At 35.5% G+C, this 14355-nt stretch overlaps 2 protein-coding genes across 4 annotated transcripts in view; both read left to right on the top strand.

Annotated features, from left to right (window-relative positions):
• The first annotated feature begins 217 nt into the window (after window positions 1–217).
• On the top strand, window positions 218–5175 carry LOC122513983 (myosin light chain alkali). Of its 3 annotated transcripts, none has more exons than XM_043630554.1 (6): window positions 240–319; window positions 529–556; window positions 1443–1751; window positions 1844–1930; window positions 2454–2523; window positions 3612–5175. In XM_043630554.1, the coding sequence occupies exons 1-5, from the start codon at window positions 317–319 to the stop codon at window positions 2483–2485; spliced, it is 459 nt and encodes a 152-aa protein (XP_043486489.1). In that variant the 5' UTR covers window positions 240–316; the 3' UTR covers window positions 2486–2523; window positions 3612–5175. The 3 variants fall into 3 exon arrangements, with proteins under 3 accessions (XP_043486488.1, XP_043486489.1, XP_043486490.1); XM_043630555.1 differs by lacking the exon at window positions 3612–5175 and adding an exon at window positions 3048–3066; XM_043630553.1 differs by lacking the exon at window positions 2454–2523 and having other exon boundaries at window positions 218–319.
• The window catches only part of LOC122513949 (microtubule-associated protein futsch), a gene marked incomplete at its 5' end in the record, with an annotated part of 30863 nt that continues 21600 nt past the window's right edge, over window positions 5093–14355 (top strand). The window contains one exon of the mRNA XM_043630487.1: window positions 5093–5173. Coding sequence (XP_043486422.1) covers window positions 5093–5173 — 81 coding nt within the window. The remainder of the gene's footprint in view (window positions 5174–14355) is intronic.

The raw sequence follows: 14355 nt of genomic DNA on the forward strand, positions 1-14355 counted from the left end.
GTTAACGTCTCAACAGCCTACAGATCTGGCAACCCTGACAGAACGTCGAGAATACCGCTGTTGAAAACCATTTATCGTAGTAGGAAGAACATTCGTGGCACAGGGTTCCTCCTCGAACTGTTTTTGGACCGCAACGTTGCCGATGACTCTCTTCTTCGTCAAGATGACTTAGTTTCAGCATGATCTTTCTCGTGTATCCCGATCGTAGCGACATCTGCAGAAATAAAATGAATAAATTTGGTAACACCCGGTACCACTTCTGTTTCTACCTTCGTCTGATCAGCATCATCCCATAGAAGCACCAGATCAATCTATAATGGTGAGCTCGTACTATCTCCTCGATCCGTCGATCATTCTCGATTTTCTATTTAACGAATGATTTTTTTTATTTTTCTTTTCTTATTTTCTTTTTTCCATAACTCAAATCGTTCTCTCCTGATTTTGCGATAATTGCAAAATTCCACCAATTCGTGAAATGTATTCTTTAATTGGTAATCCATTAACAAACATTTGTGTTTTATTTTGCAGGCAGACCTAAGCTCCAAAGACGTCGAGAGTGAGTAATTCAAGGATTTTAATTAAGGATTTTAAAATATAATTAATCTGTTGGAAAAAAAAAAGATATGTAAACAGAATTCTTTATCGCGACGAGTAACTTTCGTAATATGACTAAATTAATCTACTTTGTCGCGTAACTTTTGAAAATTCTCTTTAACATGAAATCGTTGAGCTTACAAAAAAATGAGATAAAAATTAGGACGAACAAGCGTTGAACTTTTGTTGGTAAAATATAATAGAGATTATTCGTTCGAACGTTAACGAAATCGGGGCGTTAATTTTAGGCTACTCGAAATGAACATTGAGCAATATCCGGATGGTTTCGTTAAAAAGAAAATAAGCTTCCGTAATATTGGCCAATATGTCGGGCAAATATCATATCGTTACGTAATCAAGCGCGTGTCAGTAAAGAAGCAAAGCAAAGATCTTCGAATAGAGTATCGAGATGTCAAAAATAGTCGGCAGGGTGTTCTTATATGGTTCGGCGGGGGTAATTTGACCCACTAGTTTAACCAGGGAGTTCTTGAATCGGTTCCTAGGGTGGGGATATATGCTCGTACTTAAAATAGATTTAGACTTTTGAACCTGATACGCGCTTAGTATCTCTTACAGGATGATATTAACCCAAATTTCGTATTTCCCGTTTAGTTTAAGAGAAGACTCGAACATTTATTTCTAAACGGGTGTGCGATACTTTAAAATGTAGCTCTATCATTATTATTAGTATTTCACTATAATTGTCTTAAAACATCGTGCTATACGTTTGGCAAATAATTTTCTTATATTGGGAATCACATTTGTTCGTTCGCATTAGGATATTTTATTTGCTAATGAGTTGCACGAATAATCAATCATCTTTCGTCGTTGCATTCGTTACGAAATAGAAGCAGAATTCGCGTTCTCCATCTACGATACCGATGGTAGCAACTCCATCGACGCGATCGATCTTGGAAACGTTTTACGAGCCTTGAATCTCAACCCAACAAATGCGACGATTGAAAAACTTGGCGGTACCAAAAAAAAAGGCGAGAAGATAATGAAACTTGACGAGTTCTTGCCAATCTTCAGTCAGTGCAAAAAAGACAAGGAACAGGGTGTTTTCGAAGACTTCGTCGAGTGTCTCAAACTTTACGACAAGCAAGAAGATGGAACCATGTTAGCCGCCGAATTGTCCCATACGCTACTCACGCTCGGTACGATTCCACCAATTGCTTGTCGATTTCAAATATTTCTTTTCTTGGTTTCTTTTAGAATCGTAATTATATACTTATAAATATCGCGACAGGTGAACGCCTTACCGATGCCGAAGTCGAGACGGTGTTAAAGGATTGCATGGATCCAGAGGACGACGATGGTTTCATCCCTTATACTCGTAAGTAAACAGAAATCTTTGACGTATCACATTTGAATGCATCTTCCCGATTAGAAAGAGAAAGAAAGAAAAAGATAAAATTAGAATACCTGCATCTAATTGTTAGTGAGTCACGTTAGTGTGAAAGTATTTACGTTCAAAGCACGTACAAAAAAAATCCAATTAAATGATTGTCCAACCAATTGTTTTGTTACCCCCAGTATATAACGTCCCCAAATAAAATTTAGAATTGATCTATCAATAGGCAATTAACTTGCCACTCCAACGCCCCCACAAATGAATGACCCCATTTTCCTTACCACGTAGAACACATAGCCGCACGATTATTTCTAATTAGAATATAGAAGGACAAATCATTTGTAGCGGGAGCCAAAACGTTCGGACAACATGGAAGTATAACGTGATTTGTAAAAGAAATAGCAAAGAAAAAAGCAAAAGAAATCCATCCACCCCAGTTCGGCGGGCTCGATCGCCATATGTTGTCCGTCATTTGAAACGTCCATGTTTTATTTGTATTTCACAGCGTTCTTGAAGAAGATGATGGTGCTTTTGTAAGCTGTCCGGATGCCATTGGTACAGTGAGGTCATCGATCGTAAGTGTCCTCGTCTAGTAGACGCGTCCTCGTTTTCTCGCTTCTTCTTCTATCACTTCCTCTTCCTGTTCTTCTTCTTCTTCTTCTTCTTCTTCTTCTCCCACTTCTTCCTCCTACGCTTCTTCGTTTCGTCTATTGTCTCTATCCGTCTATTTCTTCGTTTTTTACTTTCTCATGAAAAAACTGTCATCGCTTTTATTTCGCCTTGTCTCGTCACGTACATCAAACAGTTTATAGGACGCATGTTTGCAGCGCCACAGGGATGCTGAAATCGATAACTCGTTTCTCGCACAAAAACACGTACGAGTACTTCAGGTTTGTAAGTAAGATCAGTGAATCGAGTGTAGTTAATGCTCTAACCCCCATCCCTCTCAGTTCCCTCTCAGTTCCCTCTCGGTTCCCTCTCTGCTCCCTCGCGTACTCCCTCACTTCCAACAATACCATCGTTTCTGGGCCAAGAAATAAAATATTACCTCGATCGAAATTCAAGCGAAGTGAATTCACACATTGTGTATGTGTTTCAGGAAGGATTCCCGAAGCATCGAGCATTTTCTAACACGATTCACGATTATTACGAAATAATTGAATACAAGAGAAACGCTTAATTAAATGCATTTCTTTCTTTTAACTCAATCTATCCATGTCTTATTCTTATTCTTCTTCTTCTTTTTTACATGTGTAATATAATTCGTGTGGCTAAAGTAACGCCATATCGCACACGAATTATTTGTCTATGTTTAATCTGTGCTTGTCCTAAACCAAAACAATTTTTATTACTTCCAATTGTGCAAATTTTATATTTTTTTTTAATGCTTACAGTGACGTACGTATACGAATAAGTGAAAATAATATTAATATGTGTAATCGTCTTTGCCAATTGACACGACGGATTGAACAAACGTCAATGATTATAAAAATAAAAAAAATAAAAGTTGACTAGGAGGGGCAGGGAAAAGGGGTCCACGTCAGGGATATGTAAATCCTACATTAAGTATCGCAAATCCGTCTTCTCAATTATGTTATGTAAATTTAAAATAAGATAAAATATTAAAAGATTTATTTTAATATTAAATACGATCCCTTTTCAGCGTTCCTTCGCAGATTGTGCGAAAGAGAAGAAGACTAGTGATAAATACCAACAATTTCTTTCTTCGATTCTTCGGCAATGATCTTTCGAAGCCACGAATCAGCGAAGGACGATGCGTTTATCATAATTTCTCATCACGCTCTTCATCCCTTGTTAATTCATCGCTCGGTCGACCCGATCGCACACCTCTTCACATTTCCGTATAAAATTCATTTGAAAAAAAAAAACAGGAAAAATGACCAAAAAAAAGATTTTCAAAAAAACAAATATATATATATATAAGAAAAAAAAGAAGTAACATCTCACATAAATCCTTAGGATGACCCAGAACAGGAAACGAAGATCAATCGATTATCGAGAGAAAGTATTTAATATATATATATGAAGAATAAGGATAAAAAAAAGACAATCGCTGTTTAAATAATTTATACTATAACCTAAAAAGACGCATAAACGCGATCTCGCGTCTTGGGGTCATATTTTAACAGATTTGTACAAACTTTAAACGAAACGATCGGTTTTCAGTTACATACTTCGTATTGTTACTTTAATAAACTACATTCCTCGTGACTCGGGGACTGCAAAAAATAAAAGTTTAAATGTAATCCCTGTCATATTGATTATAATAATCTGTCAGTTATAGCTTAGGCAACAAATGTATATTTACAGCTAATAGCAAATGCTGTTATAGAGGAATCAAATCAGTAATGGCCGCCACCCTTTTATCGTTAGATCCAGAGCATCGTAAGTCTATGACTAATAATATATATCACTTCTAAAATAAAGGAAAAATAGCTGGAGCTGAATTTAATCAAATATATATGGAAAAATGAATTATATACGAAGCTTATCTTCAATAGAAATTCTTCTTTGCACACAATTAGAGTAAAAACATTTAAAGACAGCAGGAACTTCCATAGTTTTCCTCATTATAACAGTCATTAGATATATTTTATCTAGTATATTTGGACTAGTTGGCTTATAAATTATAAATATATGAAATACCTATATAGGATACGATAACTTACAAGAGGAAGTTGAGAAAAAATGAGTAAAGAGTATTTCTCTCTCTTCTTTTTCCCGCCAAAAGATCATTCGCGCAACATCGACAAATCTCGTGTCGTAAACGTTACCTTCGTATACGCGTTATACGAGTTCGGTTGACTTCGGACATTTCCGGGATGGAGTAATAGCTTTGCCCGGCAAGTAGGCACCCGGGACAGTCAGTTCAAACGCGTCGCAAGTGTCGCGCGTTTCTTCCACCTATTCTAATCTCGGCTGATGATAGATCATTCTTCTTCCGTATTTTTGTCTTCGCTTTAAACTCAATTTTCAGCTATACGAAATTTTTGATTTAAGAAGTGCGCTAATAAAAAATCGTAAACGTAAAGACAACTGCAACGATAATTAGTGTAAACATTCAAACACTTTGATTATACAATCGAACGAAAAAAAAGAAAAAAATTTAATCAAAAAATATGACAGATATCCAAACGAATCCAACGAAAGAGGAGGCAGTATCCAAGAGGCTGCAACAGGACGACGATTCGACATCTCGAACAGGTTGGCAACATCTCTTTTTCTTTTTCTGCAAGTTAACAAAAGTAAGAATATCCCTTTCTTTTTATTCTTTTTTTATTCGTAAGTAGGGCTTACATTAGAGCACCCTCTTTTTGACGTTTTCCTCTCATTCATCGCGGCTTTTGTGTGTATACGTTGAGAGAATACTTGCTGATTGGTCGGAAGCCGCGCCTCCGCCATTTTGGCTGCTGTCCGTGATATCACGGAAAATATTGAAAAATAGATTTTTTTAACATCCCCGCCAACGTTCAAGCATGCTCTCTATCAATGGGTTTATGAAATCTGATAAATAAGATGAGAAATTGGGGACGAAACCGAAATAGCCGCGAATAGATGTTAAGGGTTGTTTACGTTCGTACAAATTTTATTCGTAGGTATAGCTACTACGAGTGTTCCGTGTTGTTTCATTCATTTTTAAAAAAGTATTTTGCGCGAGAAATAAATTCTCCGCAAAATTGCATCCTTCAATCTAGTTTTACTTCTATCTAAGCGAATCGATCGATGCTCGTGATAAGTTAACTCTCTAAATATAAACCTCTAATGATAAACACGTTCAACGTAAATATTGCAATAAATACCACGAAATCGGCTTAGCTTTATCTTTTGGTATTAAATGCATTATGATATTACGGTAAATTAGATTTAAAACTTTTCTCTTTGATATAGAAATCGTATACCTTGTACGTATCTAAACGCATACACTACACACGTATAAAATCTAAACACATTATACACGCAGATAAAGATATTTTTAAAAGATATAAACGAGAATGCACTCCAAGTTTAAATTAAAATCGTTAAAAATTCTACGATAAGATATTTTTCATGTAAATCCTCGGTACACATTTATTTCTTATACTTTTGCTTCGTAATTTGAAAATAAAATAAGTTTTACAGTCTGACAATGAGACTATTTTACATAACATTCGCTTGTGACGTTAGAGAAAAGAATAAAACGAAAAAGAAAAAGTCAGTCAATGAACAGCTCGACGCCATAATTTATTACATGCTGCATTCTTTAACGAAAAAATATATATGTATATATTTTTTTTTCTATGAACATTAATTTAAAACGAGATATCAAATAAAGATATTTAAATTACGACACGCAATTATATCTAAATCGTTACGTTTTCGATTACGTTTCGTGAATAATCTTACGGTTAAATAATTAGCAGTAAAAGTGAGTGTCGTCTGGGAATAAATTAGCATCCAATTAAAGATACTCCATTCATACGATCGATTGGCCTTACTGGAAACGTAGAGAAACTTTTTAATTATATTATTTAGTTTAACATATTATTGACTACTGATTATTATACAGACGTTGCCTAAATGTACACAAACGCGAGTATATTTTTAATAATTCAATAATCCGTTAACACGTCATTTTATTTTTACGAACAAAGTAATGAATTGTTCTTTACATTTAAGAGGTCGTTGAACTCTCTCGAAGCATTGAGAAAATGTTACCACGCATGCTTGATATTTGCAGTTTCTTTGGATACTGATTATTTCATCTTCTCAAACGCACCTAATTTACTTTGCATAATTTTTTCTTCGAAGCTCATTGTTCTCGCGAACGTGAGATGGGAAATGCGTGACGCATTCTTTCCTCTTACGTTAGATCAGATTATAGCGGTATTCGTTTGAAACGACGACTAAACGTTCAACGTGTCCCAACGAAACTTTATACCTTTCTTCTTCGTGTCGGGTAGTAAAAATTGTCCTCCAACTATCGTGAGTTGCCGCAACGAATCGCGATTAAAATCACGCGAAAGAAAATAACATACTTACATACGCGTAGTATAGATAACCTACACCAAACGATACTGATCGTTATCACGGCTATTAATTTTGCGAGTTTACGATTGAGAAAAGATCAAGGCTACGGTTTACGAGAGAAAGAGAGAGATGAGAAATACGATCTTTTCAAAACTATCCGAATGTTATTCGTTTAATAAAAATGAATCGTTGCATCAATTTCGTTGAAATAATATCAATAAAATGATTCAACTCGCGTATCTTCTTTTCATTTTCGTACATTAAACCCTAGCATGCCCTCGGCCGTGAAATCAAATAAAAGCTGGCGTCCCTTGAACGAGCTGTCAAGGTCTTACAAGGATAGATTGCAATCGCATTCTTTTTCTTCGGACGCTACGTTCGCAAATGGATACGATTTTCCTCGATGCATCGTGCTTGATCGTTATACAAATTATATTTATTTCTCGACATCTGCGATTAGGTACTTACATATAAGAAAAATGAGTATACGAATTAAAGTAAAGGAAAAATTATCATCGTTAACCAATTAGAAAAATGAAGGAACGTCAACGAAGTCACGATGTTTGTAGGCGTATAATTGCAGAATTGCCGTGACTGAACATCGATGATGGGTCCCGCGACCTTAATCGGAAGACCCTCCGAAACCATAAATGGAACGACGACGCGACTAAGCTCGATTTGACATCCGCAATTTGATCGACGCTTCCGGTTGGCTACTCTCTTTAACTTAGGCTATATCAATGATATTTTAACGATTTCGGTGATACATCTCAATCGACGTCCAATTTAATCTTTAATTTACTCCTTAATTAGATAATAGCAGGGATACGGGTAGTCGACAAAGAAATGAATGACGAAAAAGAAAGAAAATATAAGAAACATTTTTTCACAAACGACTCTCCCATCCCCCCACTTTAATGATTCATTACGATGTGCGCATCCAACATGGTATAAGTGCACGAGTATGGGTCAAGGTTATTTTCTTTAAAGAACTACGTCCAATGCCTGCCTGTCCCCCAACATATTTTTCATCGCTACTAAAATGTCATCTCATAGACTTGCTACAATTCAAACAAATTCCTGAATAATAATCTCTTAATAATCCTACAAAACAAAAATTTGGCGTATACAGTTACGACAAATTTCTCGAACATTTATCGTATCAGGTTAATTCAACATTTCTCCATAAGTCCTCCTAACGAACGAATAATAAAAAAAACTTTGCGCGTATGGTGCGCGTGTAGAAGTAATTCCAACGAACTGGACAAGCGCACTCCGATAGGAGAGGCTTAGCTAAAATTCCAACGTTCCGGCACGTGATCAATCGCGTTTGGCCTATTAACGAGTACCTCTCCTATACTCTTCGTAAGCTGTATCAGCTCGTCTACTAACTATTGTAGAAGGAAAAGTGGACAGTATAACGACGACGACGATACGAGAAGGAACAGACGGGAGAAGCGCAAGTTCAGCGACCGGTAAAGCTTTTCAAATTGAACGACCACGAGAAAGAACGTGTTGAAAAAGAAGAGAAAACTCTCTTCAATCCCGTCTACTACGTTCTAAGATGCACCCACACAGCATCCCTGATTATCTGCTACTTGTACGGAATCGTTACTAAGAAAGCTTCTTTCTCTAGTTTTATCTTTTTCTAGAGAAGGGTCATACGGATTCAAACATACGAGGTTGGATTCGAATGATACAACCATGGCACGTTAGCTTGAACTTCTGTTAAATATTTCCAACAGTTTCGCTTCATTAAAATCAGTATCAAATAATTGATCAAGTTTCACGTTTAATTCTATGAACTCTAACTCCGCTAACTTCGATTATTTTCTAGTTTATCATTACGAGATTAAATCACGGGTCAATATTTCTCAACGTTAACCAGTTAATTCCGCGATATTAAATTATTTATAACTTTGGTTTGAATGTAAATAATTGCCGACCATTTACGATGACCAAAGTAATTCGAAAATAATTGGAAAACTATTTCGTAGAACAACGGATGCACGATTACTTCATAAATAAATATTAAGTTTGTAAAAAAGTAAACCGAATAAAATACTACACCTTAATAATATGAGAATCCAACGATGAAAATAAATGACGCACGGAATCGGAAGAGGAGCTCACAGCTATTTTCGAAAGTAGTACCAATGCCAGCGAGAGATTATGCAATATCGTGGTGAATAATCCAGTCCGGATTGACAATCTAAACGCTAGACCTTGACTGCATCATCTTCTACTCTCCTTAATGCCAAAGAAACAACTTCAGTCGCTAAAAAACAACGGAACGTTACGCGTATTCCAAAACTCGTGAGATTAATCAATTACCTGGTTGCAATATATTTTTGACAAATAGTTTGCTGTAAGTTTTCAATGTAATTTCATTGAAATAAGTTCTTTGGTATAGATTAAGGTACACCAGCCTTGTCTCGGTGTTTTTAACTATCCCTTTTGAAAAAATATTTGAAAATAAGTATTAGTGTCATCGAAAGAAAAAGAACGTTACGCAATAAATTTTTGGTTTCATTCTAAATCGTATTCCATTCGATATACATACGCATAACTCGCATTGCATTTTCCTTAAACGACATCAAAGTGCACGATTTACACCACATTTGGATCGTAATCCTATTGCTGTCCCCGTGTCGCGCGTTACTTTCCATAGCAGGTTTACTGCACAACTCTAAAGAAATTTAACTAAAATAGAAAAAACTTTCCTTTTGGTTTTGTACTCGAACGATGAAACGACAACCTGCCGTCGGCAATTGGAAAACCGTGCTACGCTAAGTTCTACTGCATGGATTAAAGAAATTCTCTCACTTGGTATGTCCTCTTTAGCAGTTTAACAACCGCATGTGCCGATAACGATCCGATCGTTGGCGCACCGATGATTACATCAGCGTTAAATCCGTATCTCCTTGTCTATCCTGCCAACCGGATAATCTTGGCTTTTTTTATTTTCTTACGGTTTTTTCTTTTCTCGCGCTAAACAATTATTATCAAAACAATTACAATTATTCTTTCATATTTTTTTAGAATAACTATAACAACGTGACCATTCATGAGATATCTAATTAATGAATAAATCTAAGCTTTTGTCTTTTTTCGCAATACAAAACAATGAAAGCATTGGTCGTATAATCAATCCCTTGTTTCTAAATATCTATTAATATCATTCGAATATTAAACAATTTTTCGATCGGATATCGTTTATTAAATGAAAATATTCAACTGAAATTTATGATTAGTCAGGTACTGTTAAATTAATCAGGTAATTATTTAAATTAATGTACATTTGTTTGAACGTTCCTGTGCAGAGGTGACTTCGAAAGGGAGAAATTTTCATCGAAAAGAATATCCCATCGAAATTATTTAATATTTAAAGTATGTAATGCTTATACTAGTACATATATGTGTCTAAATAATCTAAAATATAAGTAGAGTGTGTTAGAGTATTAAAAAATTGTTAATCAATCGAAGGAAACGTGTAGCGTTGTTTAAAAGCACGGAATATACGCCCGGAGTACCGTCCTCTTCGAAATTCGCCGTTGAAATGAGTCATTGTCCTCTGTTGAAGTTCTTTTAGTGAAAGTTGTTGACAGGACCTTCCGAACGTTGAGCACGTGTATAAAAAGAATAATAAACCTATTTAATAAAATTTAAGAATAAAACGTTATGATTTTAGTATTTTTATTTATTTTATGTAATTATTTCAAGCTTCTGGGCAGTGATGACTTCGAGAGTAAAATTCTGCTATAACATAAAAAGAGTGCATTAGTGCATTATAATAATTTTTAATTAATCGATGCAACATTATTTTCTATTTAAAATACGTTAATACGTAATGTAATATTTAAACCAATATATATGTGTTAAAACAAATTAAAATATAAGAAGAATGTATTAGAAAATTAAAATAATTATTAAATAATCGATAGAAGTGTCTGTTGTTGTCTAAAAGCTAGGTGTATACGATCTATGTACCGTCCTCTTTGAAGTCTCCTGTTAGACTGAGCCGTTGTCCTCTAGAAAATTACTTTTATTAAATGTTGTTTATATGACTTTCCGAACGTTGCGCACGTGTATAAAAGAAAATCAATAAAATTAATCAATAAAATTTAACATTATAACGTTCTAATTCAGCATTTTTTTTTTTAAAACAGCATTTCTTTTTTATCAGCCGTCCCCCACCCGCTCTAATAAAGTAATATCGTTTTTTTAAAAAAATGCTAAATCAGAGCGTTATAATCTTAAATTATATTTATTAGATGAATTATAACGTTCGGAAAATCCTGTAAACAACTTTCACCAAAAAAACTTTAACAGAGGACAATGACTCGGTTCAACGGTGGATTTCGAAGAGAATAATACATTGAATTTATATATTCGGTGCATTTTAATTACTATATACATTTTTAACGTATCTCACACATACATACATACACAATACTAATCTAAAAGCTTCTATAATCTCATTCAACTGTCGATCAATTGTGGATTTTATTTCACTCTCTCTTCCTCTCTTTTCATGTCGTTTAATAAAATATTATCGTTAACTTTGCTTAGGAAGTTTCACTTTAAAAAGTATCTTACAATTAGTATTCTTACTTACACGTTAAAGGAGTGCGTTTAACAGCGTATTACTGTAACTTCCGGTCGCATTACACGGCTATACGATGCAAGAATCTCGTGTATAAGTTGTTAGTCGTGGTAATTAAGTTTTTATTGTAACCAGTGCTATAGTTTGACGTGGAAAGAAAACGTGATAACGGTCGAGTGTCAGTGATGGTAATTAGCATTCGATGGAGGACACGACATTTACATGAAATTTGCACGTGCACACACACACACGTTAAGAAAAGTTGCGTAGACGCCTATGCAACAGTAGCAATCTAATATCACTTACATGAGATATAAAATCAAAATATTAATAACATTTTTCACCCACATCAATTTTCGTCTAATTAATTTCTCAAGTATGCAATCTCGGTTTTTACGTTAAACAACATTAATATCAACTTAAAATGTTAACGACCACTAACAATAAGTGCAAGATTTGATGATAGAATTGGCCTTGATGACATCACGTATGACAGATTGATGAAGTGTGACCTATTTTCTTTTCCTGCACCCCTTACATTAGCAACCATGCCCAATGACGGTCCCAATGAGGTGACGTCGTCATGATTAACTTTGGCAATGGTAATCGATGACATCATACCACGAGAATTACAACGTATATGATTAGATTCGCAGAGCTAAACATCGCCGAGCGGAATCATCGAGCATTATAAATTTACACAAATCGCAAGTCTTACGTACACACGAGTCAGGGTTTGTAATTTTGATAATTCGTCTTATCTATTAAGTTGTCCCATAAGTTCCTTCTATTTTTTTGATGCGACTTCAATAGACGATATTTATCGTTTAAGATTCATATTTACCGTGTTATATATATGAATCGTTCTGTTCTATTACCTTCTAGACAAAAGTCATACATAGCGCGAAAAGAACTTATGGGACAACCTAATATACCATCCGTTTAAGAGAGGACGGAGGAGGGTTGGGTTGGGGATCGGAATATGAATTTTGATCGCAGACATTAAAAGAAAAATACAGAAAAAAGCGTTTTGGCCTTAAAACGTTCCTGCTATGCAGCACATATGGGAAGAGGAGGATGCAGTAAAAAGCATACGAATCCAACGTACGTAAAGTACGAAGTCTATGCACGTGGGCGTAGAAAGAAGGGTGCGTACAAAGGCTGAATAAAAGGCGAGGGGTCGAAGTTAGAAAGGGCGAGGGAGGTTGCGGAGAAGAGAGAGGACTCTAGCAGGAACGCCAGACATTGAAATCGATAATAAAACCGGCGCGTCGTCGCGCAGCATCCCTGCTAGCTTCTTCGCGTTTTCGCTCGCTTCTCTTGGATAAATCTATTGTTTTATTATAACATTAACATTATTATCCTCGAAGAAGAAAATTGCAACTAGTCCAGGCGTCTTGTCGTACGAAAAGATCGAACCCCTCGTATATGTTGCATAATATTTTCAATGAAAAGTATGTGCGATAACAAAGAAAAATTAAAAGACCACTCGACGAAGCACCAATGCGACTAATGAGAAATACAAAGCTATAAAATAAAAACGTAAAGTAAAGAGAAGGAAAAAAGAAAGACGAAACAAAAATACAGACGACTGCGTTAGTTAAAGCGTAATCAAAATGGAGTTACTTGGGTAGACTTAAGTGGAGGGTTGCAAGCAAACAACTCTCGAAGAAATGAAAAATCCTGTAAGTCTCGCGGATGCGAACGCGCGGATGCGTCTGCTGCAAGAAAAGAGGGGTGTGTTTAATTGAAAATTCGAGATGGAGACGCAAACCCCCTCTATGCTATAACAACGTCGCGACTAACGTTAGCTTATTATCGCGGATTATTAACGACTAGCAATCCAACTTTCATCGTTATTCATTGATGTCAAAGTTCAAAGTATCGTAAGAGTTTTGGTTAACGCACATGCGTTAATAATTCGTTAATAGTTCTAAACGATCATTTGGTTAGTTCGGTCACGGATATTTTGTTATGCTTATAATTATTATATTTAAGTTGATCTATATAATTCGTCGAAAATGATCTTCGAGGGCACACCTAAGTCTTAAGTACCGTCTTATGTGGATACTTATTATGAAGCGTAACTGATCGCTGGTGTAGAATTATCTATGCGCTCTATCGACTTACCGATAATACCAGGTTACCGAATTAATCGACCGAATCGTCGTCGTCGTCTTCGTCTTCGTTTCACGTTGGACGCTTCATTTGCCACAAAAAAGAGATTGCTTTTAAATGGGAAGAACTTGCAACGCGAATCTTTTTATTTTTTCTTTACGTTTCTTTCTTATTCCCTATTTATTAATAGAGAAATATTTTCAATACGAGTGTACAACTCGTAAAAGTCAATTTAAAAAACGTTTGTAACCGTTAGCATTTCAATCGAGCCGAGCAATCAGCGGAAGATAAACTTTTTGAAGTATCATCGATAAATCAAACTGAAAGAGCAAAGAAAATAGTTCAAATGGAAGGAAGAAAGTGTAGAAAATAAAAATACTGGAAGATAGAATCTTGCGGGAATTAGCATCCTCGACAAGTGAGTTTGCTCGCATTATAGCAAACGTGTATAATGAAAACTAGCGAGTTCGCAAACAGGTATCGGCCCGGCACAGTCTGTCTCTCCAAAAATAGCAACGTGTCACCTTTTCCTTTGCGTTCGACTAATTCCCCACGATCCGATATAAAAATATCTTGTCTTGTTTTCTTTTTCCTCCTATCCAAAACGATATTACGATTTTACAAACTCTTACTTTAATGGTAAGCAAGTACTCGC

The sequence above is a fragment of the Polistes fuscatus genome, unplaced genomic scaffold (assembly GCF_010416935.1).
Source record: "Polistes fuscatus isolate 324 unplaced genomic scaffold, CU_Pfus_HIC Scaffold13, whole genome shotgun sequence".
Taxonomy (NCBI): Eukaryota; Metazoa; Arthropoda; class Insecta; order Hymenoptera; family Vespidae; genus Polistes; species Polistes fuscatus.

Coding starts and splice junctions, on each gene's coding strand:
- LOC122513983 (XM_043630553.1), top strand. Junction 1,752..1,843: donor CCATACGCTACTCACGCTCG/GTACGATTCCAC, acceptor ATATCGCGACAG/GTGAACGCCTTACCGATGCC. Junction 1,931..3,611: donor TGGTTTCATCCCTTATACTC/GTAAGTAAACAG, acceptor ATCCCTTTTCAG/CGTTCCTTCGCAGATTGTGC.